At 38.8% G+C, this 27,492-nt stretch overlaps 4 protein-coding genes across 4 annotated transcripts; 2 read left to right on the plus strand and 2 right to left on the minus strand.

Moving 5' to 3' along the window:
* Positions 1 to 686: 686 nt before the first annotated feature.
* On the minus strand, positions 687 to 4,685 carry LOC148591220 (uncharacterized). The gene is made up of 3 exons (XM_088537974.1): positions 4,487 to 4,685; positions 1,503 to 1,611; positions 687 to 977 (listed from the first exon to the last, which is right to left on the minus strand). The coding sequence occupies exons 1-3, from the start codon at positions 4,655 to 4,657 to the stop codon at positions 706 to 708; spliced, it is 552 nt and encodes a 183-aa protein (XP_088394100.1). The 5' UTR covers positions 4,658 to 4,685; the 3' UTR covers positions 687 to 705.
* A 1,020-nt stretch (positions 4,686 to 5,705) lies between these two features.
* On the plus strand, positions 5,706 to 9,095 carry MED31 (mediator complex subunit 31). The gene is made up of 4 exons (XM_010223945.2): positions 5,706 to 5,730; positions 7,450 to 7,527; positions 8,058 to 8,154; positions 8,866 to 9,095. Exons 1-4 carry the CDS (start codon positions 5,721 to 5,723, stop codon positions 9,056 to 9,058), a joined length of 378 nt encoding a protein of 125 aa, XP_010222247.1. The 5' UTR covers positions 5,706 to 5,720; the 3' UTR covers positions 9,059 to 9,095.
* A 1,815-nt stretch (positions 9,096 to 10,910) lies between these two features.
* On the minus strand, positions 10,911 to 12,983 carry TXNDC17 (thioredoxin domain containing 17). The gene is made up of 4 exons (XM_088537978.1): positions 12,793 to 12,983; positions 12,084 to 12,165; positions 11,745 to 11,820; positions 10,911 to 11,108 (listed from the first exon to the last, which is right to left on the minus strand). The coding sequence occupies exons 1-4, from the start codon at positions 12,932 to 12,934 to the stop codon at positions 11,040 to 11,042; spliced, it is 369 nt and encodes a 122-aa protein (XP_088394104.1). The 5' UTR covers positions 12,935 to 12,983; the 3' UTR covers positions 10,911 to 11,039.
* A 667-nt stretch (positions 12,984 to 13,650) lies between these two features.
* KIAA0753 (KIAA0753 ortholog) lies at positions 13,651 to 26,910 on the plus strand. The gene is made up of 15 exons (XM_088537973.1): positions 13,651 to 13,852; positions 14,577 to 15,189; positions 15,672 to 15,775; positions 16,080 to 16,142; positions 16,974 to 17,186; positions 18,365 to 18,575; positions 19,090 to 19,319; positions 20,316 to 20,485; positions 20,599 to 20,703; positions 21,321 to 21,408; positions 22,205 to 22,378; positions 23,455 to 23,536; positions 24,090 to 24,210; positions 24,379 to 24,606; positions 26,773 to 26,910. Exons 1-15 carry the CDS (start codon positions 13,763 to 13,765, stop codon positions 26,885 to 26,887), a joined length of 2,607 nt encoding a protein of 868 aa, XP_088394099.1. The 5' UTR covers positions 13,651 to 13,762; the 3' UTR covers positions 26,888 to 26,910.
* Positions 26,911 to 27,492: the final 582 nt, after the last annotated feature.

Genomic DNA, 27,492 nt, shown 5'->3' on the forward strand with positions numbered 1-27,492 from the left:
ATCTCACTAATCATAACGTTTTCATTACCAGTGATCATGTGTTTTGAGCTGTATTTGCTTTACCTATAAAATTAGATGTAATGGTATTTCTAGCATAGTTAGATGTTCCTGTATAAGGTGAGGGGACAGTTGCTCTCTTAAGTCAGACAGCTGAGATGGGGGTTTAAAAGCTAGAAATAAATGGTTTTCTTTTTTCTATTTAGCCCCCATGATTTCATTAGCATGACTCATTTTTATTAGTACGTTAAGACTTACAGTCAGCAGAATGTTGGGCCTGGTGGCAGATAGGAATGTTTTATGAAATGGAAATCCCTCTTCAGTTCTGTAATAAGAGGAATGGCTGGCAAATATAGAACAATGGAAATGCTTCTCTTACATTCCACATGCTCAACACTGCATTTGGTTTAGCGTTTTTCCTACAGTTTGCAGTGAAACTGTAGGCCTGGGATTTTATTGTCTTGATCTTCAGATGACTTCAGTTGGCAGATTTATATGAAATTCAGCAGCTTTTTCAGTTTATACGTGGGAAATGACAGTCTTGGGAACTGAACTAGTACATCAGTATCCATTTTCACTGTTACCACCAACATTTAAGTAGCACCTACAAGCCCAAAATCTGAAAGTCTGTGTCTCTGCATAGTTAGCATTACTATTTGTTTTGAGGGTACTGATTTACCAAGGGCCCCAGTTAAATCTAAAACTACTTTAGATCTGAGCTTGCAACTCAGGATCCAGCAGTTTGGCCCATTCAGCATTGTAGGGGTGAACAAGATGTGTTGAACGCTCCTGCTTGTCTACCATCCCCCTTCCTTCTCTGGCCCATTTTGCCAGCCCCCCTTTTGCATTATAAATCTTCAGAAAAGGCTTGAGTTTTTGGCCACGTTCACTAGACAAGAAGTCATTCAGGCTCTGAGCTGTCAGGGAAGCTCTGTATCCCACAGTGCAATAGCAAACTACACGTTTCTGTTTTTCAGGTTCTGAAATAGAAAAAAAAAAGTAATTAGAGGTGGAATTAAAATTTATTTACCAACTACAAAAATCCACAAACCTCCCTACTTGCTAGTCTGGTGTAACCAAATGCAAACAATCTAAACCTAGACATCCAAAACTTACAGCATTTCACAATGTCCCTGTGTGTGTGATGAAGGAAGTCTTATTCAGCTCTTGAACTTTGCAGAACCTCCAGTCTGCTGTTATGATTAAGAATAATATGACCAATATGTAGCTGGCGTGAGGATCTCTATTAGTTTAAGCACCAAATTAACCATTTGTTTCTTACTCGCTAAACACAGCCAAAACACAAGACAAAGTAGAAGGGATATAGTTTTCATGAATTTCAAATTCATGCCAACAATTTCCTTAGTTTGATGCAAAATCCTTTATGATGTTTTTCCTGCATCCTTCAGCTAAGAGCCACAGAAAAAAATAAAAATGCAATGGCTGAAAAGTGGATCAAATTAAAACACAGCATATTTAAACGGGCTTCAGATGACAAACAGTACCTTTCTGAAGATGTTCTTGCAGAATTTCTTGTATATTGTTACTCTCGGGGTCAATGCGTATTGCCCTGGGCAAATGGCTGACCTCAAATTCATCTGCCTTCCGGATGTCCTAAGAATAGAACACTGATATATTTTTAACTAGCTCATTAAAGAAAAACATACTTTCAGACCATGCAAAATATAAACTTGACATTTAAACTTCAAGGTGTCTGTATTTTTTTGTCTGAAGATGCATATATATACATACACACATATATATATGCACATTTCTGTGCATATACACACATATATATGCACATTTCTGTGTCTGCAGCAAAAGACAGACTTTCAAGCCTTTGGATGACTAAATTTACAAATTCATTTAATAGTCTTTAGATTCAAATAGGCTATCATAGGTTTCCTTTTGAAATGCACATTATCTGACAGCTCCTTAAGCCCAAAAATAAAACGCAGTGAACAGCTTAGCCTTTAATTAAATATGTTCTAACAATTGTTTCAGTCAGTGATAACTATGATCTTGTTTCTATTGAGTACAATTATAGCATGGGTATAAAAAAAATTGCAGACTTTATACTGACTTGTTATAAATATAACATAATGTGTACCCTGTTCTCTGTTATTTAACCATATTTAACACAAGATATTCTCCAGTCTGCAAAAAAACTGCCTGACATTTTATGGATAAAATCCTTCAAGATGTATTGATACAGAAAATGGCAAGTTTGCTTTCTATGCTAAAGTCAAAAGTAAAATATATGAACCAAAGGGGACAGCCTGGGATCCAAACATTGGGCATGAAGTACTTTTTGGTTCACGAGACCACTGCTTTCAATGATCAAGCCTTGCTGCATCTTCTTTCTGATGACAGTGCACTGTGCTATGATCTCAGACACGGACTCCTGACAACAGTGTCCACATTCAAGAACTAACAGCAATTCAGAGCAATTTTCTCCAGCGTACAAGGGAACCTTGCTGCTTTCGAAAGTGGCTCCATCTAATGGTTGTCTCTATATCAGGACAGATTCTGGAACTTCTCCTGAAGATTTGTTTGAATTTACTCCATATACTGTTCCATTTTCTAAAAATGAATTACTGCCAGTGCAATTCTTTTCAACATGTGTAAATTAGAGGCTATATTCTGGCATTTTTTCTCAGATTTTCTGAAACTTATCAGTATAATGTTTCAGCTTAAATAAGTTTCAGCCAACTTTGATTCTAACATATTCTGCCAAAATGTTCTAGAGAAAACAAAGGCCAAGCAACAGTGTTCAGATAGAGTCAATAACAGGGACTGCAGTCTGGTCCCTACAGAAGGAGAAACTGAGGCAGGGATGTTGTCACTGTTTCACAGCAATAACAAGGAAAAATCCTGGCTCATAGGCATATGTTGACACTTAAACCCTGGAAGTTTGATTTAACTGGGGAAAAAAAGAATCCCTCTTTACCTAGAGAATGTTCTTTATGACTCTGACTTTTAATTTTGCTCCTAGCTTTGGTGGTCAAAAATCAAGATGCTTAACTTAATTCCAGCAAGCCTACATAGTAATTTAGTTCCAGTGACCAACCCTTTCGTAGGATCCTCTCCTCTGAAGTCAGTCTTGGGAGAGAAATCACATTCCAGAATAGCAATGCAGACAGGAGGGATCTGTTTGATCTCTGCTTTTAGCCTGAAGGCTGTGTTTACGGGGGAGTGACTTGGTATGTTTTGGTATAGTAATGGTTGTATTCCACAACCACTAAAACCTTTTCTGAAAAAAAGCACTGCTATTTTATTAAGAAAAAAATAAGCACAAATCCTTTTTAGATATTTTTGTAACCCAGTTCACAGGGGGAAAAGTATCATGCTATGTAGAAAAAGAAGGTATTATGGAAAACTGCTAACCAAGATACCAAAAAACCAAGACAGTTTAATGAGTGAAAATAGCCATGACTTCTTTAAAAAAACCTGACAGGTTCCAGGTAACCCTATAAGCCTGTACACAGTGCTAATGATACAACTGCACTGTAGCTGAGCTAGGCTAACAGTGCTAAACCACACAGGTTTATTTTAGCCAAAGTCTAAAAAAAAAGAAAAGAAAAGAAAAGAAAAAAAAAGGTATGTGACATGAGGCAGAACTGCAACTTTTGGAATAATTTAGTTTTACAACCTCTGAAGCCGGGCTCCTCTCCAGGGTGCTGATGCAAGAGTGCAGCTCTCCTTGCACTCTTGGCATATTTATTGACTGGATTCACTCTCAGCTAAATTTTAAGCTGATGAAGAATTAACTACAGGGGTCGACTGAAATCTCCTTGGCTCATTGTAAACTTGCTATTACAAACAAACCAAAGTCCAGTCCCCAAACCCTTCCCAGTACGAGGGAAGGGGAAGGCAAGGCAAGGCAAGGGAAAGAGGAGGGAGGTGGAAGGAGAAAGGGAACATGAGTCCTTCCTGAGAAACCCAGAATATTGACAATTCACTACAGCTAGCAGCAATGGAAACACAAATGCAAAGACTCTAGGTGAAAACGACTGCTCCAGGCCATGTCAGTGCCCCTAAAAGAGCAATGAGAGCAGCTGGGCAGCTGTATGAAAATCCCAGCATGGAGATGCTGATAACGGGTTTGAGGCAGGCTGGCTGTCGACACCGGCTCTGTCTAGAGACTCTCCTATGGCTTCCGTTATGGGGAGGCCGTAGCCGGAGCGCAGTCAGTGCTTCAGACCCTGTAAGCCGCCCCAGAGGGAAGCCACAGGAGACCGGATTTCCTAAGTTCTGCTGTCCATAGAATTCCTTTGCTTTCATTTCATTTCTCTAGGTTTACCCTTAGCTCTAATAACACAATTCTAAAAAAGCAATTTTATTCATTTCTTTTAGTGTTAGAAAAGTATGTTGTAGTGCTAGAAAAGTAGTAACCTTTTAACATAGATTAGAAGAAGATTTGAATGGCAAATAATCACTTCTGCTTAAGCATAACTTCCTTTAATTCTCAATGGACCAAATTACTTACTAATATAAGTAGCTCTTCTGGCTTTTCTTCCAACCAACTTTGCAATGTCTCTGTAGAAACTGATTCCACATTTGGAAAAGACTTCTGCACCCATTTGATAGCCAAGTCCATCATTTCTGCAGGGTCAGTTACGTTGAGGTTAGAGATCTCCTCCAGAAATTTTGCTGACATTGCTTTGAAGCAGTACAGCACTATAAAGAACTCTCTCTTAAAATGCTTAAATGTTCTCTTTACTTAACTACTTGATGCTAGGTCACATGCCTGATTTGTTTTATTTGGATAATAGCCATACACTGTCAGAAGAAATGCAACTTTTTCTAAAAAGCAAGGCTAGAAAATGCAGATACAAGGATGATACATTTGTGCCTTCACTATACAAGGGAACTAACATTTCATATGTGACATTTTTATAAATTTTTGGTAACTGCTGCACAAAGGTAACCAGCAAAGGGTCTGGAAGCCAGTTTGTTTTGTTCTCAGAGTGAAGTGATTGATTAAAAAAAATGAACTTTGACTGCCTGAAAAACATGCTGGAATTGTACTTGATTTTAGCAGCCTCTCCAAGTTGGGGGTTTAAGCCAAGCTGAAGGAGAGCACAGGCAGCTGGACAGTGTGAAGAAGAGGCTGTTTCCCAGAGCCACGGTCAGTCCTGGTTCAAGTGCATCCCAAAGCTCTGGAGGCAGGTCCTTAGGGCACGGGTGTGTTAGAGGGGAACCCCCGCAAGGGGAAGGGATGAAGCCCATCACGCTCCGATTAATCAACTTCCTGTCAACCAAAATTCAAAATCCTGTCAATCTCCTCCGTGCTTCTCTGTGTAACACTGTATGGGAAAAGTAATGGTTCTGTGCACTGCGTATTCCTTCACTCTGGGAACCTGCCTCACTCTGGAAATCACAGAATGATTATGATCGTTTTCGCGAGCGATGATGTGATGCAGCACTTTAGCATCCACCGTGAGGCCGGAGCGCGGCCACCGCGTTCGGGAGCCGTGACCGCCGGCACCGCCCGCGCACCTCTCCCCGCGGGAAAATGGCGCTACCCACAACCCGTCTCCCTAGCAACGCTCCTGCGCGCGCCGCGGCCCCGCCTCCGCCCCGCCTCCGCCGCCGTTGCCGGGCAACCGCCGGCTTCCCAGCTCCCAACGGTGCTGCGCACCGCCCGGCTTCCGTCTGACCGCGCGGGGCGTGGCCGCTGCCATCTTGTTCCGGTCGGGCGCGCGGGGCGAGGTGCTGTCATGGAGGCAGGTGAGGGCTCCGCGGCCTGGGAGAGGCCTCGCGCTGTGGCCCCGCTCCCTAGGGCACCCGCTCCCTAGGGCACCCGCTCTCCCCTGGGTGCCCCTGCTTCGCGCTGCCCACCCGACTTCGTCGCTAGTTCAAGGCACAGAGCCTCGCCTCAAGGCTCTGAGCTGCAGGCCTGGGATCGCGCTTCCTTCAGTCCGTCTCGTCCCCCGGCTTTATTGCAAGAGTTTGAGCTTTATTTCTGTGCAGAGCACTAATTCTCACGGTCCTCTGCGGGCTCTGGACTTGTAACTGCCTGGATAACTTCTTAGAAAAAGAAAAGTGTGCTTAGATGTAGTTGTTTTAGGAGCATCTATATTCTGACGTTAAATGTCATTGGTGGTTCCAGCTGGGAGCTGAAGATCAGCCTCAGGCCTGTGCCTGAGTGGTCTCTGGTAGGTGACAGCAGGCCACAGGGACCTGGGAGCCCTTCTTAGTTCAAGATAGGTGTGTGCTTGTTTGTTATGCTTAAGATTTGCAAGTGTTCTTCACTGTAGTTTTCCCATGTTCTTGACTCGTATTTTACTGATCTCATATTCTCTAATCAAGTTTCTTGTTTTTTATAAGAACTTCAAATGTTTCCATGTTATGGGAATGCTGTGTATTATGGGATGTATTCATTGCAGAATTAAACTCTTCATTTTAGTGGCAGCCCTTTAACAAATCAATTTCACCTATTTTTTTTTTGTCATAAGCCTTATAAGTATCATGCCAGCAATGTTGCAGTCCGTCAGTGGCCCTCTCCTATGTGTTCATGTCTCTCGTACTGTGGAGTCCAGAGCTGGACACAGCTTTCCTGATTTGGCCTCACCAGCGTGCAAGGACCACAGCTAGCAGCACTTGTCCTCATGTATTCCAAGATGCTGCTGGCCACCTTATTTGCAAGTGCACATCGCTGACTTGTGGCTAGCTTGTGTACCAGGACCCACAGGTTCTTCTCTGCAGAGGTGCTTTCCAGACACTTGACCCTCTACCAGCCTGTACTGGTACAGCGGTTTATTTCTTCTAAGTGTAAGATTGCATTTCCCTTCAAATTTAGTGAGATTCCTCTTGGCCCATTTGTCCAGCCCATCAAGGCCCTGCTGAATAGTGGCACAGGCACCTGGTGTATCAGCCAGTGCTTCTGATTCTTTATCATCAACAAACTTGTTCTGTCCCATCAAAATCTCTAATGAAGATGTTAATACTGGAGCCAGCATCAGGCCCTTTGGGGGTCACCACTAGTGTTTGGTGTGTTGTAGCATGAGAACATTGCAGTGTTCACTCATGTACCATATGAAGATATCATCTTTCAGAAAAAAAATGCTGCTTTTCTCTACTTCTACAGTTACATAACGCTAGGATTTCGGTGGGCTGTTTGCTCTTCCCCCTTCTCACCCTGTTAAATGTTCTCTGTATAAATATCCTAGGTTCCTTGCTCTCACGTTCCTTCATTTTAAACAAGTTAGTATGCTTTCCTCCATTTCGCGTGTCTTGTTTGGCTGTAATCACCATATTTATTAATGCAGGTCCAACACTGATTATCATAAGGAATAACCTTTTGCTGAATTAATATGTTGATTATGAAGAGTTATTACTTTGTCTACTCCTCTTTAAACTTATTGTCTCCATACTGCTCAAGCTGAAAAATGACTTTCAGATCTATTGTATGGGTCCAGTTCTTACTGTTTTTCTTATCTGTATTAGATGATACAGGAAATCGACTGCGGTTCCAGCTGGAGTTGGAATTTGTTCAATGTCTTGCTAATCCAAATTACCTTAACTGTAAGTACTTCAAAGTAAATGTAAACATCCTGGGAAATGAATATCGGTGATCTTTGTTTTTGGTAACTCTAAACACAGCAAAGCGAATGAATTTTTCACAGGATAGTAGTAGTCTGTAAGTACTTCTGTTTGTCAAAATTTGTAACAGGTGGGGGTTATGCAGAACCAGCGTTTTATCAGTGTTAATAGTAGGTTCAGATACTGTATTTCTTCCTTTAATTTCCCTGTCGATTTTGATGCTACAGTAAAAAATTTCTGTTATAAAAATCTGTTCTCTATCTTGTCACTTTATGAAATACACATACTGTAATGGGGATGAGACTACCTTTTTATGCTTGGAATGCTGACATGAAATATACTTTTTTCCTGTATATTCATTTCATCTTGAATTGATCAAAATTTGACTGTAATCTTAAAATTTTAACTCAACTGTTCCTTTGTGTAGTTTTTGCCTATATTCTTTTCAAGTTTGGCAGATTTTTTTTCCTATATCTGTAACTGACAGTTCCTTATTTGTCATCTTGTTTCAGTCCTTGCGCAGAGAGGCTACTTCAAAGACAAAACTTTTGTAAATTATCTTAAATATTTACTTTATTGGAAGGAACCTGAATATGCAAAATACCTAAAGTAAGTGTTAAAATCACTTAGCATTTTGAATCTTAATGATGTGATGCTCACCCTTTGCTAGCTGCTGTGCAGCAATGTGTCACTATCTGATTCCTGCCTGCAGCCTTGCCTCTGCCTTCTACAGTGTGTTTTGCTATTTCCGGCAGTCCAGCTATAAGGGAATAGATAAAATGATAGAATTTGTCTTTCAGTAGTTGTGCAGCAAATGTTTCTTTTGCAAACTAAAAGCTGCGGTTTAGCATTTGTTTAAAATATCTGTTTTTAAAAAACACTTCAGTTAGGTGCAGTAGCTGTGTTTTGAGAGTGATTTTTTTCAAAGTTGATGCTTATATGATGTAAAGGATGGTTTTGCATTTTTCTTATTGTTACACTCTCCCTCACGTTTCAGGAAAACCTGTTTTGTTCTTTAAATGAGCTCTTGAAGTAGATGTTGTAGCTGATCTATATGTTTGTTTTAATCAAATCTGACTATTAGAAAAGTTACCCTATGCAAGCATGTGTATGCATCTACAGATAGATCTTATTGGACTCCTTTCCTAGAATAAAACTGAAGTATTAATGCCTGGAACACTGTAGTTTTAAATGGATTGATACTTGAGTAAAGCACGTACATGATAAACAAAAATTATGGGCCGCTTAGTTATTGGAGATGTCAGTCTTTGGGTACCTTGTAAAAGCTCTTATTAAAGCATCTGTTTATTTTTAACACAGGTATCCTCAGTGTTTGCATATGTTAGAGCTGCTCCAATATGAACATTTCCGCAAAGAACTGGTAAATGCTCAGTGTGCTAAATTTATTGATGAGCAACAAATTCTTCACTGGCAACATTATTCACGGAAAAGAATGCGTCTCCAGCAAGCACTGGCAGAGCAGCAGCAACAGAACAACACCTCAGTAAAATGAGGTGTTGCAGAGTGACAAGGTGGTACTTTGTATCCCTTCAAGTACTTACAAGAGAGGACTCTTGGTAGTGTGTAAGTGACTATGTGCATAAGTATGTAAGTTTACCTGCTCATTTCTGTCGCTCAGCTCTTTTTGATTTATCAAGTGACTAGGCTTCTGTTATATTTTATTTTATTATTTTTTGGCTGTAACTTGTATCAACATTTAAAAGATACAGGACTAATAAACTCAAAGTTCTGTAATTTATTCTGTAGCATGAACAGTCTCAAGAGTGTTATTACCAGTCTTCGCTCCTCTTGAAAACAAAAATGTAGGCTTTTTTAGGTTGCTGTCACTTAAGTATCTAACAAAAAAAGTATAGTTCAGAAACCTGGCTTTGAGGCATGTTCCTTGGAGAACAATGCAGTGTCTCAGAGTGTTGCTAAGAACCATGTGTACTGCTTTTCACAGCTGCAGGATGAGCAAAGCAAAAGTGAATATATACAAAATCTATATAATATTTACAAAATTTACAATGCAGATGTTTACATTAAATGTTTGTTTACAGAGCTGAGCTATAATTTGTCATTTCTGTTTTATAGTTAATCATTGTTGCAGGGAGTCTTGCAGAGTTTTGCTTACAGTATTTTAGAGAAAGAAGTCAAAGTGCACACAAGGACTGCATGAGGGAGACGGAGTTAAGTAACACAGTCAGATATTATGCAAGTACTAAACAGAAGGTAGAGGAATTGGCTGCAGCTGTATCTATTCCATTAAAGTCAGTGTATTTTAATGGAACACACACTTTCTGCCAGTGACATACCAGATGCTTGTCGGCTTTCCTACAGAAACTGTAGCAAAAAATAATGTGTTAAAAAAAGGTGTAAATGCTTGGGAAAAGCATTTGGCGTTCAACAGGTATTTAATTTTGTTATTTTTAGGTTGTACTCAAATGAATATAGTTTTCTTTGTATAGTGAATAAAATGTAGGATAAAAACATGACAGAATTCTTAGTTAGGCATGCTACATAAGGTGACTGGTCAGTTAAAAATACAATGTATTCAACTATGTTAAAAATACAGTATAGTTTGAGTGTTCTGCTTCTAGTTCTATGTTTCCAGGACTTTTTTTTTCCTTTCTGAATACTTTTAGGCAACTATTCATGCAATACTTTGTATTCTTGTAAGAGCAGGTACACTGATCATCAAACCAGTGACACATAGAGTGTTAGCCTTCAGCTCATCATACTTGGTAATGGCTTATGTGTTCATCTATTTTAGATGTTGAAAATCTGTCTTAATAGCTTTGGTAGCTATGTAAAGTCCAATTTAGGAAGAACAAAGAGATTCTTCTATTTCTTCTCTTCTTTCCATTTAATTGCTAAGCTACACCTTTAATAGTCAGTCTTATTCATCAGTAAGTTGAGGCTAAACAAGGACCTGTTGCAGCTGATCTGGTAAATGAATTTAAGTCTTCATTTTGTTTTCTAGTAACTGTAGTTTGGCCTGCATTCTTGTAAGAAAGGATAGTAAATTACTCCCCTCTGCTTAGAGTGGTACATTCCTTTTGGCTGAAATGTTGCAATAAAGACTTCAGAGCCAATATGCATATACCATACCACCAACTCCATGGCCATTAATAGATTTAACTCTATCAAAGAATAGTTATTTGTGGGTATTCTTTAACAGAGCATCTACTTCAGCTATGCGGTGTTGAGGGAAAGAAGAAAATGTATATAAAGTGTTTCAGAATGTGAGCTCAGCACCCTTGAAACAAGACTGTTTGTGGAAAGTACAAGTTTATTTCAACAAGCAGGGAATGATACCATTTTGCATTTTGAGGATTTAGTGGAAGGTTTGGACCTAAACTTAGATGACATTTATTTTGACTGGTCAGACATTGCCATTAACAATGATAGCCTGAAAAACATAAAGATCCCTTGAAAGAATAGAACAAATAACTGAGATGAGCATCTTAATAAATGATTGACTACTAGAAGATTTAATCTTCAGTAAACAACATCCGCACAAGCTCTGCCTTAAAACATTCTTCTTCAACCAGCTTCTGAGGCTGAAAGAAAAGTAACATGTTTTTAGGGGTGGTTCAAAATCCTGTTCAAGACTAGAGGTATCCATAACATTATCTTTGCTTCAACAATTATTTTTTAAGTAGGAGTTGAGGGGAGCAAGTAGTGAGACATAACTGAAAAATGCCTGAGGGTTTTCTGCTCTGAATCATTCCTTAGAATGTAACTGCTAATTAAACTAACTTGTACAAGTTAAAACGTGGTCTGACAGGTTTAGTGTCTTCAACTAAAAACCACAAGACTTTATAGAGTTGTAGTTTGTCTGTATCAGAAGTGTACTGCGCTAATACTGTTCCACTCCCATAATTCCACAGCTGGATTTTCTAAAGCTGGAGGAGCTGCAAGTCAGGAAGCTAACTATGTTGTTAAGAACTTTCTCTCCCTTCCAACCACTATTTTATGACATGTTTGCATGGGAAAATTCTACGGAAGATGGATCAGTTGTCTGTTTGAGCCAGGAAGTGGAGTGGGGAGCAGAAGAGATGTTCCTAATTGTCTGCCCTTTTTAAATGTAAGGGCATAAGACAACATGGATGACAAATATAAATTTATAGCCACAAGCTCCTGCCACGTTCTCACTCAAATGCACAGATACCAAAAACATGTAACAAATCACTTACTGTTCCATATTTAAGTAGTGTAGGCACTCCTGTTAGTTTCAGATTCTTTCTGAATTCATTGTTGGGATCTTTCCAGCTGTTCAGGGAGAAGGTGAATAACAGCTTATACAGATGTACTTGGGAGTCAGCTCATTAAAATTCTTTCACAAAGATGATTCAAAGGACCCTACCTCCCCAACCCTGTTCACATGAGGCATGGTATAGACCTCCAAGACCACAAACTGTTTCATTTCTTACAGGAAAGAGCAGTTTGGTCAGTAGTTTCAAAAGGCTTATTGAATATCTGTCCAAGAATAACAAAGTTGCATCAGCCATTAGCATTAAAAATATTTTACTTACTAGGCTTTGTCTCCTACTAGGCAATAGATGAACACAGACCCATCAGGCATGTTATGAAGTTCCTTCCTCACAATGGGTTCAGCTAGAGAGTAATTTATTAAGTGGTTAGTAGTTAATACTTTTACTGTGCTACGGAATCACATGGATTGGCTTGGACAAAGACGCTTACTAGAGGTGATACTTTGTCTGGGGTAGAAGTTTGAACTTTTACAGAATTAACTACCAATGCTACAGGGACCGGAAGCCCCTTTCTACTTACTTAGTAACCACAATGAATGTTATTGTCTGCCTCTAGGAGAGCTCTTTTGAAAAGCAGGAAGCTGTTGCCATACATGATTTGGCACTGAGGAAACTACAGTGTGATGTACTGAGAGGAGCCAGCAAGTCCATGTCACATCCCTCTGCCAGGCATGAAGCCACAGTTAATAAATACGTTGAATTATATGAATTAACTGACTGTAAGATTCACGTCTCCTTGACTGCAGAGGGGGCAGGAGAGCTGCTTTGTGGGCGCTGCAGCTGAGCAGCGGCCCGGCCCAGCCGCCCGCGCATGCGGCCGCGGTTCCCGTCCTAGCGGCGGCAGCGCCGCGGGGCTGCGGAGCCGGGCGCGGGCGCTGGGGGCCGCCGGGCGCCTCGCTCCCGAGCGGCACCAGGTTTGGGGGCTGCCCGCGGGCGCCCGGCCGCGGGGGCAGCGGTGCGCGGCGCTCACCCGTCACGCAGTCCGGGCACCAGCTGCGGCCCGCGGCGTCCTTGTCCCCGCAGAAGAGCGCGAAGATGGGCCGGCCGTGGCAGCGCTGCGCCGTCTCCACGAACTCGCTGTAGCCGCGCACCTGCTTCTCCTCCCAGCCCATCGCGGCCGCCGGCGCGCACCTCCCGCCGACGCGGCCACCGTAGCACCGCCCGCCGCTCCCGGCGGGCTCCGCGGCGGCGTCGCCAGGGGCGGGTTTGAACCGCCTCTCCGCAGCGGGCGGGCTGGGGCCGACGAGGGTGAGCGCGGGCGCGTGCCCGGGGCCGACGAGCGCGGGTCTTCGCCTGGGGGGAGGCCAGCTCTTCCTATGTGAGACGGGAGCAGCGTGGAGCAGCGTGGGCTGGTGCCCCGGCAGCGGCCGAAGGAGAAGAAACGGGGCTTTGCGGCCCAGCGGGGAGGTCACGGGGCCATTTTTCCCTCCCCAGCGACGCGTCTGCCGGCTTCTCCCCACGCCTTGCCCCCGTGGGAGGAAGCTGCAGGTCCTCAGCGCTGGCGGGTGCCGTACAGGCCCAGCTCTCAGAGTGCTGCCCTAGGCTGTTCGCGCCCTGTTTCCTTCTCACAGGTTTGCCCTTACCGTGTTCTTTTTAGTCAAGTAATGGCCATAAAAGCGTTGCAGTGTTCTTATGACTGATAGTTTCAACCTCACGGCCTCTGGAGGTGCTTGGCAGCAAAGCAGGTTGTAAATCCCAAGTTGTGTGTTAGGTGGTGGGAGCGTATTTTCTATTTTGTGTAACACCTGCCTAGACACACAGAACATGCTTTCCATTTCCAAATGCTTCCTTGAGTTCGCTCTCTATCTTTTATTTGTATCAGGCCTTGGGCTCCTTGTACGCCTTTTACAAGGGAGAAATAGCATGTGATTCTTTGTAGGTTCATGGCTGTAACTGTAGCTAAGGGCAAATAACTGTTTTTTCAGCATCAAGCCAATGTCATGGGACCAAGCAAGCCATCTACATCTGATATTACATTTGCATCCAGTACCCCGCTATTCAAGAATGAAGCCACAGTATTACAAACTCAGGTATTTGCATGCTGTAGTGATACAGAATTGTTTTTCCTCTATGGCCAGTACAGAGAGAGAATCATGACCCACTTCATGGGACAGCTCACTAGGGGGTGTCAAATCTTTGTACTTGTTCTCAGGACAATGCCATGCAAAGCATGATGCTTTCCTTCTGTGGAATATGTGGAAATAGGTCAGCGATTGTATGTGTAAATGTTTGCCTCTTATTAGCCTTTACTATGTGGAAGCAGAAGATAAAACTTTTATTCTGGTGCTGAGTTTCAGCCATACATTTCCCTGTCGTCACATTTACCTTATCTTCCTTTTACCTTTACGAGTTAATTAATATTAATTTATATGATATAATTATGGGAAATCATATTACTAATGTTACATTTTTGTTATAACTAATTATTTATGCTTTTGTAATACTTAAAATCTCCATGATTATATTGTCCATTTCCTGGACATTCAGACCATTTTTTTCAATGTATACCTATGATGCAAAAACAATGCTAATGGTATTTACAAAAGGATCTACATGCTTACATGAAAATAATTTTGAATGCTGGTGTTTGTTTGGGTAGGGAAAATGGCTTGCATATACTGAAGAAGTGTCAACATCACAGAATATGTCCTGAAATGAAGGGAGATCCATTTTGCCTACTATTGTGTGCTAGAAATGCACCACCTGTGTAATGTGCTCTGTGTGACATTAGCCTTTGTTTAAACTTTGGAACAGCTCCAGTTTAATAGGAATGTGCCTGCAGTTCCAGAGAATCTATCTGTCAGATTTCCTAGCCCTTGTCCAATTATAATAGAAAAGCTGAAGCCATCCAAGGATCGAGGGAGTCTAGCTGCAAGTGAAGATCCCAGCATAAGAAGCTCTGGCATGTTTTCAGTGATATCTGAAGAAAAATTAAAATTTGCCATTCAGCTAGCCAAAAGGGACATAAGACAAAGACATTGTGAAGAGAAAGTAAAGCAGCAGGTTTTTGGAGTTGCTGCCAATAAGCAGTTGTTGGCCAAGAGTTCCCAACAACACAAAAATAAACTATTCCAAAGTCTGGAGGAGAAAAATGCAGCGAATTCTTGGACTCCCTTGAAACGCCAGCAGAAACTTGGTCAGCCTTCCAAAGTGGAGACCAGCAGCTCTGGTGCTAAACTTTCTCTCTATACACCGAATGAGGGAAGGCTAATACCATCTGCATTAGACTCTCCACCCACCCGTGACCCTGGACCAGGCTCTAAGAAAAATATCAGAAAAAAAAATGATGAAAATATACAGGAAGTTCAACGCTTGCAAAAGGAATTGAGGAGTTGTATCCAGAAAATTGAAGAACTGTCTAAAAAAGGTAAGACTAAAAAAAATATTTTATATGAATGAATGATAGTTTGTTTCATTGTTTCTCTTGTTTGGCTTGAATTAGAATCGGTGTTTAATTATGTATGTTTAAGGACATGTTTTTCAAAAATAAATGAAAAGTAAAATGGCTAGGTAGTTTAACTAATAAATGCCTGCAATGAAAGTAAATTAAAGGTAGGCTAAATAACATCTTGTGTGAAAAACATTGGTGCCATAAGACTTTATTGGTCAGATCTTCGGACTGTGGAGAATTAGCATTGTAGTTAGCCACTTCATTAGCAATAATAAGAAAGAGGCCAGAAGTTGACAATATTTCCTTTAGCAAGTCTGATTCACCTAATTTATGGCTATGTGTTGGCTTATTGAATGTGCCTTCTGACCTTTCATTGGTTCTCTATGTTATTCACTTGACTCTTCAGGCTTTTCATGGGTCAGATTAAGATATAAGACTCTGTATTTTATGCTTTTTAGAGAGAGGTGACATTTTGGATCCTGCTGAAGAGCAACGAATTCGCATTCGGAGACAGGAGCAAACTGTGCAGTCAGCTCGGAGGTTGTATGTTCTCCAGCAACAAGTAAGAACCAATTTTGGGTTATAGAACCAATTCCTTTAAAATTGGCATGTACAGTAGCTAGGTTGTTATGATGATTTTAGCAGAAATGAACTGAAACAAGAGATCTTGGTCAAGAGGTCCCTGACAGTGTCTTTGGTTTGGATGTGAATGATATTACTAATCTCGCTAATCATTAGATAGAGATTTGAGTAACACTTTTGGAAAGTTTGGGCTTTCATTCAGGTGTTACTTTCATTGAGATTTATATTTCATTTATAGATATTCTGACTGACTTTTCCCCTTCTCTTCCTTTTTTGATAAACAGGTAAAAGAAATTCAGGATGATTTAGACAAATTGAGTCCTCATAAAGTCAAACATACTAAAAAGGTAGGAAGTAATTATCATTCAGGCTGCCACTCATTTACTGATAGATTTTTTTTTTCTCAGTAAATTGCGTTTGTCAGATTTCAAGTTAGCTGGGGTACACCTGATCCCTCTCCAGAAGGGAGTTAGGTGGTCTGCATGTGTTTGTTTTGTATCCTGCATCTTTTGCTCCATTATCACAGAAATATGGCTTGCTTGATCTGATATTGCTTTTGCTGTTTCGCTCTTTTCCTCAGAGCAAACTGGAGATGAAAAGGCTGTTCTTCTCTACTTTTGTGCTGCTTCTAATTTCTCCTTCATTCCACTTTCATTTCTGAATAACATTGCATTCTCCTATTCACTGCTTTTTAAAGTTTCTGTTGATGTCACTTAGTCTTATTGGTTGTCCTTTCTGATATTCTTGTGTGTTTATTATCTTTCACAAAGTTAATGCTGTGATGATGCCTACTGTCTGGCCAGTATTGTCTTGTTCTCTTGTGCTTTTCCAACATTTGTATTTTCTCTGGAACAAAAGCTTTGAGGGGTGGAGACTTCCTTGATTTTTAAAATGATTGTCACATTGGAGTTAGTCTTATGGCTAAACTCTAGGCATAGAGTAGTAGAAAGATATTATAACTATACTAGTTTAACTGATGTTAGCACAATAGTTGGTATATGGTCTTATGTATTATCTTTAGTAGGCTGCTTGTTGCATTTTGTCTCAAGCAGCCTCATATTCATCAGAACAATCACAATTCTGAGTATTTTGCCATGAAATTCTGGCATTAATTCTTTGAGTAGCAGCATTTGTAGAAACTACAGTTATTCAAGCATGTGTTTTTTTTCATGTCCTAGTCTCGAGCAATATCCAGATTGGCTGCAGCACACAGAGGAGCTATACGAGCCTTGCAGACGTTTGCCAATCAATTTACTGATCAAAGAGAACAGGTTCCTACCCACTATAAGGAACTGGGCAGTCTCATTCGACAACTGTCTCTCTGCTCTGCCAAACTAGAAATGGACTCCTCTCTTTCTGACACTATCATAGATATCCTGCTACAAGTTGAGGTAGGAAAAAAACACTTCATTTCTCATGAGGCAGAAGGGACATGGTGAAATATTTGACTGTAAACTATATTGGGTGTTTGTGAATTGGCAAAATATCTTATTGATATAAAAGTCATCTTCTTTTCTAATGTATACAATGCAATGTTTGGTTTTTTTCTAAGCTAATGATGGTCTAAAATGAGGTTGTGTCTTATACACCAGAGCTACCTGCTGCATTTTCTGTTGATGCTGTTTCTTTATTGGCTGTCCTGCTGGAATAAAGCCCGCTAGTTATAGCGGTAATGGAGCACCAGCGTCTGATTCATTTGTCATTTTCAAGGCTGAAAGGAGTGCACTTTATCTAATGCATTGAAAATTATGTATTTATTTTGTTTAGTAGTGCATGTTTTATTCCTAAGGATAGTGATGAGTGTCTGCCTTCATGTTGTGTGCCAGAGAAGTATTTGGTCAGAAGATGTAGCTACAAGAATTTATTAAGCTCTATGCACTTCAAATGATTTGTTACTAATATTTGATACTTTAAAAACATTTTTGATACAATAAAAAAGCTCTGATTCACCTTTTCTGCTAACGTTTCCAAATTAGAGATGTGTTTAAAAAAAAAAACAAAAAAAACTGCATAACCTAAACTGTTATGAAATCAGTATTTAAATAAGTGATATAACAGTCATGAGATTTTCTGCACCTTAAAATATTACTCTAATTTTAAGAGCTATGCATGTATGTCTTTTGTTCTGAATTGCTTATAAAAAGATTAATATTTATAATTGCCCTGGAACACAAAGGGAGGCGGCACTATTTAAGACCATGTTTGTTACCGAAGAAGTCCTTAGTCATCCTGTAGTCATGTATGGTCTGTAGCCTCTGTATCAATTTCTTTTTGAACATGCCATGAACAGATAGTTTACTAGAGCCATTTGTAAAAACAAAAATGCCAGCCTGTTCTGTAGGATTATTGATTATGTGAAGAAGCTTCTGGATGAATAACTATCAGGATAGGTCACCTTTTTAAAAAAAACAACCAACCAAGGGGAAAAAAAAAAAAGAGGGAGAGAGAGAGAGAAGATTAAAACTTTGGGGCATTTTGCTTTTTTACTATTTAGAATCCTTTGAGGTTTGTTTCTCCTTATTCTCATTACTTAATTAAATAGTAATTTAATTATAAATATTTGGTACAGGATCTGGATTCATTGCTGGAAAAGAAACAAACACCCAAAAAAGCAAAGAAATATCTGTCAGCATTTCAGGGCAAATCTCCAGGGAGCAATATGATATTTCCTGCCAGAAAGCGGCTTAGGTCTCCAAGAGGAGAAAAGAAACCTCTCGTCTTAAAGAAGCAGCTTGGACAAGAACCTAGAAAACCTTCATCTACCAGGAGACTCTTGATTGGTTTGTATTCTGAATTATTAAATAACTTTTTATCAATTAGCTTACCCCAGTGGCAGTTGAATTCTGTGGTACGTTACATATTGCTCCCAAAGGTATAATAATTGGATTCTTGTAGCCTTGCTATGCAATTTTTTTTCAGTTGTTTCTCTGGCATGGTAGCCCTGCAGGTTTATATGTCTGTTTATGACTATTCTGTTATTATTTAAATCATGTCTCTTGCTGCCTAAAATATATGATGTTATCAGTCCTTAGACCACAAGTCCCTGTAGCTGCCAGTGTACGTACTGTGTACATTTGTGTGTATTTATGTATATATAATTAACAACAAAAAAAATCTTTGGTACAACAGGATAGTGTAAGGAAATTATTACCAGGAAATAACAAAACTTATAAAATTTCAATATTACGATAGAACTTTACATTTTGTGATTAAATAGCACAACAAAAATTACAAATGTAGACATAAAGATGGATTTTGTCCCTTTGTGCTTGAAGTTTTTTTTTTTTCATACAGACAAACATGACTTTGCTGCAAATGTTTCAGCAATTCCAAAGACAAACAGTTATGTTCATGTATCACAGAGTGAATTCCAAGAAGAAAATGACCCACCAACTCCAGAGAAAAATGCCATTTTACAAGGAAGCTTAGATGCATTGTCAAGAGCTGGAGCTGTAAAAAAAGTTCCCATGCTTGAAAATGGCCCTTTGAGGAAGAAAGGGGCATTGCTACCAGCAAAATCAAAGGTATAGATGTGATGAAATAATTTATGCTTTCCTCTACTTGTTCTCTGGGATTTCTTTTAAGATACTGCCAGGCTTTGTGCTTCCTCAGAAATATCAGAATTCTGAATAGGGGAGGAATAAGGAAGCAAGTCTTGTGTTATGAACTTTGAAAGTATTGTTATTGTTCATTAGAAACAAGGAAAACATTCTCTGAAAGCGTTTTTGTGTTAAAAAATATCATAGTAGCTTTTCAATTTGGCTTTAAAGCTGTGATCTTTTCTTTCTTTCTTTCTTTCTTTTTCTTAATGGTAATATGAGGATATAAATGAAGCAAATTTTGCCTCATTGATTACAGAAATTATATAATTTCAAGAAGACATTGTGTGTTTTGATAAATCTCTCTTGTAACCAGCAAGAGATTTCTGTAATGGAAACAAGGAGTTTCTTTAGAAAATGTTTTCAAATACAAAATATTTAGTTACATTATTTTAAGGGATTCTTGAAAAAACAGATTTTGTATAGTAATATGGATGCATAAATATCTATTTTACTGCTTTGCATATTAGTGTGAGGACTGTGAGCATCAAAGTTAAGCATTTCAATAATTCATACCGAAGGAGGTAGTTTGTCTTTGTAGCAAATATAAGTAGAATAATTTTATAATTTCATGATTGTAAAAAAGTTATCTTGGAAACTTTCTGTTTTGATCTGTTCAGAGTTAAGAGTCTAATTCTGAAAATCTCAGAAGTATTTCTTCCTGTGAAGAGCAATATGCAAAATATGGAACTATTTTTAACAATCACAGTTTTGGGATTAAGGACATTTTCTGCTAGAGCATAGTTGTAACCCACCTTATATCAGCTGCAAACCCTCTGCATTTATTAGCTGTGCAATAAAGCCATCAGTCATGAGTTCAAGACAAATTCTGATATGGAATTCAAAATACTTAAGAGATAGAGAAGAAAATATCAAAAGCAGAGATGTATGTTTTTAATGCGATTGTGTTAAAAATTAAAGGGAGTGCCTAAACCTGTAAAATCAAGACAGGCACAATGTCAAGGAAAGCGTGCCCGGTTTCAAGAGACAACTGTAGCTTTCCAACTGAAAGAGACCAAACGACAGGTTAAGGAGAGCAGAATACCCTGGGTACCTCCAAGCCCTACATCTCCACCTGCTTCACCAAAACGGTATGTCCACAGTTTAATGCAATAATGTTTGCTATGAATAAGCTTTAAAACTTTAAAACTTTTAAAACATGTAGAGGAAAAGGAGTGCCATTAATATTTTCTCCTATTTATAGTGCTGTCAAGACACCCAGGAATGCAAGATCTAGTGAACTCATTGCTAACTCAGCTTCACGTAAAGAAGAAAGAAGACTAGGTTTCATGGAAAAAGAAGCTCTTAGGTTGACATGGATACTCATAGGAAATACTTTTCTTTCTGAATTTTTCTTATATGTATATATACATATATTTTTTTTATATGGAGTTGAGATTTTGAGGATAAATAGTTAGGTAGGGGTCGAAGGGTTTGTTGCTGCTGGGTTTTTTTCTTTGTGTGTTGTTTTGGGGTTTCTGTAAATGAGCATTGAAAGAATTGGAGAACTGAGTTTTACACAAAATTCCTAATAAGGTTAAATCCATGATAAGAATATGTATTTGAGTAGTTCATTATGAAAGAAAGAGACATCAGGATCACAGTTTCATTATGTAGTTGTTACAACGTGCATTTTGTAACTTCCTTATAGTGCTGTTTTATTTGTGAAAACTAGCATGGCTTGAGGCAGAATCTTCAAGGAGAGTGAATTTTCTAACTGACCTTAGTAAGGAAGAAATATAAAAGCAAAAGCTGACGTAATTACTTATTTGAAGAACTGATAAATGGAAAAAAAGTTTTGGTATCAGATCTGATAAAGCCTCCCCATCTCCCACCCCACCCCACCCCCCCCCCAACAAAATGGATTACTTGTTATGATTACTTTTTTTGTCATACAGTATTTCAGAATGACTTTGTTTTTGGTAGGTCACAGGGTGCTTCTCCAGTCCAGTTTGCTGACAAAGTTGAGAGCACAGTACAGGAGCACTTAGAACCTCTTTTGGACAAGGCACAGGTAGTATAGTCAAAAGCTCATGCAACTGAAGGATTAATTTAAAGCTATAAAACATTTTGGGGGGGGCAACACATCTATTCTTTTGCAACTTAATGGAAGTAAGCAATTTTTGGGAAAAAAAATCATATAAAATTGTTTATGTATTCAACAAAATTTTAGACTTTTGGAGAGTGTGTTTCTTTTTCAGCGTGAGGTCCTTGAATTATTGTAATAAATTTTTGCCATTAATTTTCAGATTATTTTCTGATAAAGTAGATGCATTTTAAATTGTTTTTGAATGGTCATAATAATTTCATCTTGAGCATAACTGAACTTGATAATAGTATTTTAACAATTTATATTAAGCTGTATTTAATGGCTAAATATAATCTGTACTAATAATGCTGCAAATGTGATTATTATGAGAGGATTTATGTTTTGTTAGAAAGTCAATCTCTGCTCGGAAACAAACAGTCCTTTGAAGGATTCTTTATTTATAAGCAAGCACTCATGCAGCTGAATTCTGTCTGTCATGCCATAAAATATAGTTTGAAATTTCTGATTTTTTTTTAATATTTGTTATATAATAGAATGATTCTGGGAAAATAATAATGAACTTTTCCCATATCTGTTGATTTTATGGGTAGAAACATACTGAACTTCTTTTATTTATTTGGATTTTCATTGAAGTAGAATGTTAAATATTGAATGATAATTGGATTATTACTGTAAGCAGCTGCTTTTAGAAATATTTTATGTATAAACACTTTTTTCACCAGAATTTCTTTCTCCAATGGATTTTTTTTCTTTCAATTAGCAGGTTGCAGCAAATGCAGATAGACTGAGTGAAAAACTATTAGATGATCTTTTGGAAGATACTGCTCAGGAACTCTGGAGCATGGAGCACCAGGAGAGACTGCAGCTGCCTGCTTCGGCTGTGGCTGAGTGTCCTAGTTTGGAAGCAATGTTGCAAAAGATAGAAGACATTGAAGTAAGCCTTTGTCTCTCACCTGGTCTCAGTGTTACCAGATTGCTCTCCTTAAGTTGTGGATGTCAGCAGTTTTTGTACATTCTTTGGTGAAGCAAGGTCTGACTGAATCACTGTGTGAACTGGAAGAGCTCGAAGGAGTTTCTATTTCCAGCTGAAAATAGAGTGAGAACAGAAGCATGTTTGGCCTATGGGTTTTTTTGCTAGCTTTGCAGTTGGTAGACCTGAGCTTGCTTCCCACCTCAAAGTTCTGTGGCTTAGATGGTCAAGAAAGTCAGTATGGTGATTGCTACATTGTTGATTGTTCTCACATTTGGAAAAGTTTGAATAATTGTGAAATTTTTTTGAGTGTTTTTGATACAAGGTCCTAGTATTCCAGTAGCATGAGCGCTTCAAGGACATCTGCCATGGCAATCCAAAGTATATATTACAGGAAAATGTGGTGAAGTCAAACAGATATGTTAGTTAACTATGCTTCTCTTTATCCCCCTTGCTGTGTAAATTTTAATGAGGTTGTCATTTGGTTGCCTTGATCTTTCTCATATGTTGTGCTTTTCATTTTTTTCTTCAATTAGATTTCATTAGATTTTCCATAGTTCTTTGGTTCGAGTCTCATTCCTACCTCCTACTTTAAGCAATTTATCCTAATCTGGAACTACTGAGCTTAGTGCCATTTAGTTCTAAGATGGAGACATAAAGCTTAAATTATGCAGTATCTTTATCCATATAAGACTGAACATTTAAGTATATATTTGAATTTACTGTTATTGGTGGTAGAGCAGGACAGACAAATGGGCCATCCGGTTCTCCGTTATTTGAACAGTTGCTGTTTATCAGAGGTGGAAGTAGTTGCAATTGTACTAGCAACTGATTGAGTCTTAAACTGGCATTTTGACCAAGATTATCTGTGATTCCTGTGTCTCATATACACACAACCTTTTCTGTTTTAATTTAACTGCAGAAAATAATCCTGCTTTGATTAGAAAAGATTATGGCCAGCTTTCATACGAGGTTATCACTAGCCCAGCTAAACTGTTAAATACTTGCTGATTTATTTATTTATATATATATTTTTAAAGAGATATCAGGAAGCTGTACGTAGGAGACTTACCCAGATTGTGTACAGTGATTTGGAGTTCTGGGCTCAGGAAGAGAAAAAAGGTAAGTGTCTTTTTAACGTAAATTACTTTTTCTGTAGTCTCTGTCCATAAGTTCTACTCTTTTAAAACCAAGATTATTGTATTATGTGTAATTACCAGACAGTGAGGTGAGGATCTGATCACACACTGACTTTAATTGGGCTGTTTTACCTCAGCTGAAAAGTCTCATAGTAGGGCATGTGAAGATTTGACTTAAGTCAGGTGTGTGTGTGTTGGGATTTTTTTGTTTTGTCTTGTTGGGAATTTGTTTTTTGGTTTGTTTTATATCTTCTAGTTAGGACCAAACTTATGTAGACTAATTTTAGAGTAGTATTCTCTCTCTTTTTTGTAGAAGTAGCACACATATAAAAAAAAATCTACAAAGGGTTTCTGAAATGCTTATCTTTAGCACACTGAGCTCTTGGAAATGTCAATTTGAATTTACATTTTAAGGGCTTTTATCTGTCTGAAGAACTTGGACTTAAAAGAAGCCATACTTTCTGCAGATGTATTTGCATAAAATGTTCTTTTCTCTTCCAAGGAAACAAGCTTTAATGTTATTTTCTTTGTTCTAGAACAGCAAAATATACCAATAGCTAAAAGTCCTACCTCTCCACATCCAATTCAAATAACTAAATTAATTGGACAGAAAGAGCCAGAAATATGCATTATATCTGAAAACCCTTTTAATGGCAAGTAAGTAAAATATTCTACCCTATACTAAACTGAGATGCATTTGAGTTGTGCATCTTTGTTATAGTGTTTTCATAAAAGAAAATTGTGATTGCTATTTGACTAGACTTTGTCTTTGAAAAACATTTTTTCAAAATCAGGTTCTGAATTAATGACTGTTTTCATTTCCAGTGCTGTTGATGAAAACAAAACATCAGAAGAGAAAATGCAGCCTGGAAGTGACATTCTGCAGCCCTTGAGTCGAAGTATGTCTCTGCAAAATGAGTGCTACGTTTCTCTCTCTGTTCCAAAGTCTATGTTCCAGAGCATCTTGGATTATAACAATACATACAAGCACCACCTAAAAATCATCTCCCATGAGGCAGTAGGCACTTTCAATCCATGGCAGATTGCTGAGAGGTACATGAACTATCTTTGTATTTGTGAAGTGACTCTATCAGCAGATGAACGTTTTTTTTCTGACTTTATTTAAGGAAGGAGTGGGGGGGGAAAGGTTCTGTCGAAAGCCCGAGTAGTCAGCTATTGGACTGCTTCTCAGCTGGTACTTGACGTTTATAGATTTTTAAGATTTTCAGAGAGAATGAAAGCATATAGGAGCAGAATGTTCTGAGGGAGTTAGTGTTTTTCACATATTGCGGTGTTACCACAAACACAACTGTGCGACTGTTGCTTATAAGTAGTTCATATTGTTTGTTGTTTACAAGTAGTTTATATTGTTTTCAGAAGACTACATCAGAAGTGAAACTTTTCAATTTTAACTTGACCTTCTTTTGTGTAAATTGACTTTCAATTGCTGTAGAAAAATGCGAGAAGAAATGCTCACCCTCAGCTTTCTTCAACCATTCCTGCAGTAAATGGGTGAATTAATCTGTAGGGAGTCACCGTAGAAGATGTAGTTATTTTGCATGCTCCGAAAAACCCTTTAGTGCTGCATTTTCAGTGTTTAACTCAGCATAATATCCTTCCTACAGATAAAAGGAAATGGGTCCAATTTTCCATCCACTAATTCAATGGTATCATCAACAGGTAAATTGAAGGAAGACAAAATTTACTTTTTTGTTGAGTGAAACATAAATAAGGGTTGCCCAGAGAAGTGGTGGAGTGTCCATCCTTTGAGGTACTTTGGATCCTCAGTGGACATGGTCCTGGGAAACCTGCTTTAGGTTTCCTTGATCAGGGAAGTTGGACTAGGTGATCTGTAGAGATTCTTTCCCACTCCAACTATTCTGTGGTTCTGTGAAAGCACTGGAAATAGCAGAAAATGTCTGCAGTCTTTACCTCTCATGATAGAAGTTTATGCAGTTGATGTTTTATGGAACAATAGTAGGTTTGCTCTGTCAATGAGTTCACTGTGGGAACTGTGACATATCTGGTCTGTCATACTTCAGCACAAATAAAAGAAGAAACAATAAATAACTTTCCCTCCACTGCATACTTTGTAAGAAAGAAATCTTTAACACACAGTCAAGATTTACTAAGCAAGCAGGGCAGTGAAAGCTGAAATATTCACGAGTATTTTGATTGCTTAGGTATAGCAAGTACATGATGTTATTTGTCATCGTTTCCTTGCACTTCCCTTGAGTGATTGTCTAGAATTACCTATAATTCATTCTCTGTTTACAAATATTTTAACAATTGTGAGTAGACCAGTGCTTGTGAAGCTATTAAAATGTACTGCTGGAGTATGCCTGGACAATTCTTAGCACACTCATTCTGCAATGTGAACTACATTCATTTTTATAACTGGTGTGAGGCTGAGTACCTCAAAGACTGGCATCTTCCTGTGGTTGACAGAAGGATTAGATGGAAGTGAATCTCTTTCCTTCTGCCAGCTGCTGCCATTTACCTATGATACATATTACTTAAAATCAAACTGTAAATGTAATCTGACATCCAAGATGCTTCAGTAAATTATTTTTACCACCAGAGGGCATTACAAATCTTTGTAGGTAAAATATGTGTCAAAATACGTATGTGTAAAACTCTTCCATGCTATTCTAGTAGGCCTTGGATACACTAACTATGTGAAACCTTTATAGTATGTATAAAACTGAAGAGAATTTTTCAAGACACTGGAAAACAATTGTGTTTTTAAATGCTAGAATAATTATTCCCTTCTGTGACATCTGCTTTGACCCAGAGATCCATGAAAACAGAAATTTCTAGTCTCGCTGCTTCTTAAATTTTGTTGCTTTCAGGAAGGCCTGATTCAGTGACCACTAAAATCAGCAAAATGCTTCCCATTGACTTCAATGGCCTTTGTGTAATCACATGGTATATTAAATCTTATTTCCAAAGGAGGATTGGTATATAAGAGTTTGAAAAAGAAAGTGATGGAGATCCCTCAACACCTAAGCTTGAAGAATTTGTCCTTCCCTAGGAACTGCACTGTGGCAAATTTCGGAGTAGATTACACACGATGTACAAGAACACAACTCTTTTGCGGTAGTGAGATCTTTATGCAGGCTAAACCGTAGAAAGAAAGAAAAAAATAGGAATATTTGTAATAGAGCTTTCCAGAGTACTAATATCCTACTGAACCCTTTCTTTTCCCTCTCTCCTCAGTCTTGCAGAAGAACTGACAGAAGAAGCCCTATGTGATGTGGCAGCAGAGTTGCAGAATGTCTGTGAGGATTATGCAGAAGCTGTGTTCACCTCAGAGTTTTTGCAGCCAACATAGTAAATGCTTTTAAATTTGCCCCATTAGCAACTGCAATATCTAGCCCCAGTCTAACAATTTTATCAGGTGATCTTATTTTTCATGGTTTTTTTTTTTTAATCTGTGTGAGATTCCATTCCGCAACTGAATTAAGTTCAACCAGGACTCTTATCAGGTTTTGTAAAACCATGATGACAATCTGCCTGATTACAATAAAGTACTAGAAGGCGGACCTTAGATTCTAGGTGTGCCATGAATTTAGCTGTACTGTGCTTCATTTTTCTTCTTTAAAATTGAGAGAATCTGACTTATCTACCTCACAAGAGAACTGTAGGCTTTAGTTTATTCTTAATAGCAAAATGCATTGAATATATCTGAAAATTGTGGTGGAAAGAATGGGATATTCTCAATATGCGTGTAAAGCCCAGCTGGAAAACTGAGGAATAAAAGCCACTGGGTTGCCATTTAAAGCTTTCAGTGTCATGCAAAAAGGATGTTGTCTGACCACAATAACAGGCAGAGCTGAATTAGTGTTTTTTTGTGGGGTTTTTTTTGGGGGGAGGCGGGGGGAGTGCAGCAATCCAAAGGAGAGTGATTCTCCTGGCACAGCCTTAAATGGATGCAAC

This window comes from Tinamus guttatus, unplaced genomic scaffold (genome assembly GCF_059628265.1).
Source record: "Tinamus guttatus ecotype Peru unplaced genomic scaffold, ASM5962826v1 Tinamus_guttatus_pri_ptg000915l, whole genome shotgun sequence".
In the NCBI taxonomy this organism is placed as follows: domain Eukaryota; kingdom Metazoa; phylum Chordata; class Aves; order Tinamiformes; family Tinamidae; genus Tinamus; species Tinamus guttatus.

Excerpts from the sequence above, each read along its gene's own strand:
- LOC148591220 (XM_088537974.1), bottom strand. The coding sequence starts at position 4,657 with ATGTCAGCAAAATTTCTGGAGGAGATCTCTAACCTCAACGTAACTGAC. Across the intron at positions 1,612-4,486 it reads CAGAAGAGCTACTTATATTA|GACATCCGGAAGGCAGATGA; the intron begins GTAAGTAATTTG and ends TTCTATTCTTAG. Across the intron at positions 978-1,502 it reads GCAAGAACATCTTCAGAAAG|AACCTGAAAAACAGAAACGT; the intron begins GTACTGTTTGTC and ends TTTCTATTTCAG.
- MED31 (XM_010223945.2), top strand. Across the intron at positions 7,528-8,057 it reads TAATCCAAATTACCTTAACT|TCCTTGCGCAGAGAGGCTAC; the intron begins GTAAGTACTTCA and ends ATCTTGTTTCAG. Across the intron at positions 8,155-8,865 it reads GAATATGCAAAATACCTAAA|GTATCCTCAGTGTTTGCATA; the intron begins GTAAGTGTTAAA and ends TTTTTAACACAG.
- TXNDC17 (XM_088537978.1), bottom strand. The coding sequence starts at position 12,934 with ATGGGCTGGGAGGAGAAGCAGGTGCGCGGCTACAGCGAGTTCGTGGAG. Across the intron at positions 12,166-12,792 it reads GTGCCCGGACTGCGTGACGG|CTGAACCCATTGTGAGGAAG; the intron begins GTGAGCGCCGCG and ends ATTACTCTCTAG. Across the intron at positions 11,109-11,744 it reads CACTACTTAAATATGGAACA|CCTCAGAAGCTGGTTGAAGA; the intron begins GTAAGTGATTTG and ends CTTTTCTTTCAG.
- KIAA0753 (XM_088537973.1), top strand. The coding sequence starts at position 13,763 with ATGGGACCAAGCAAGCCATCTACATCTGATATTACATTTGCATCCAGT. Across the intron at positions 18,576-19,089 it reads TACCAGGAGACTCTTGATTG|ACAAACATGACTTTGCTGCA; the intron begins GTTTGTATTCTG and ends TTTTTCATACAG. Across the intron at positions 23,537-24,089 it reads GGCTCAGGAAGAGAAAAAAG|AACAGCAAAATATACCAATA; the intron begins GTAAGTGTCTTT and ends TCTTTGTTCTAG.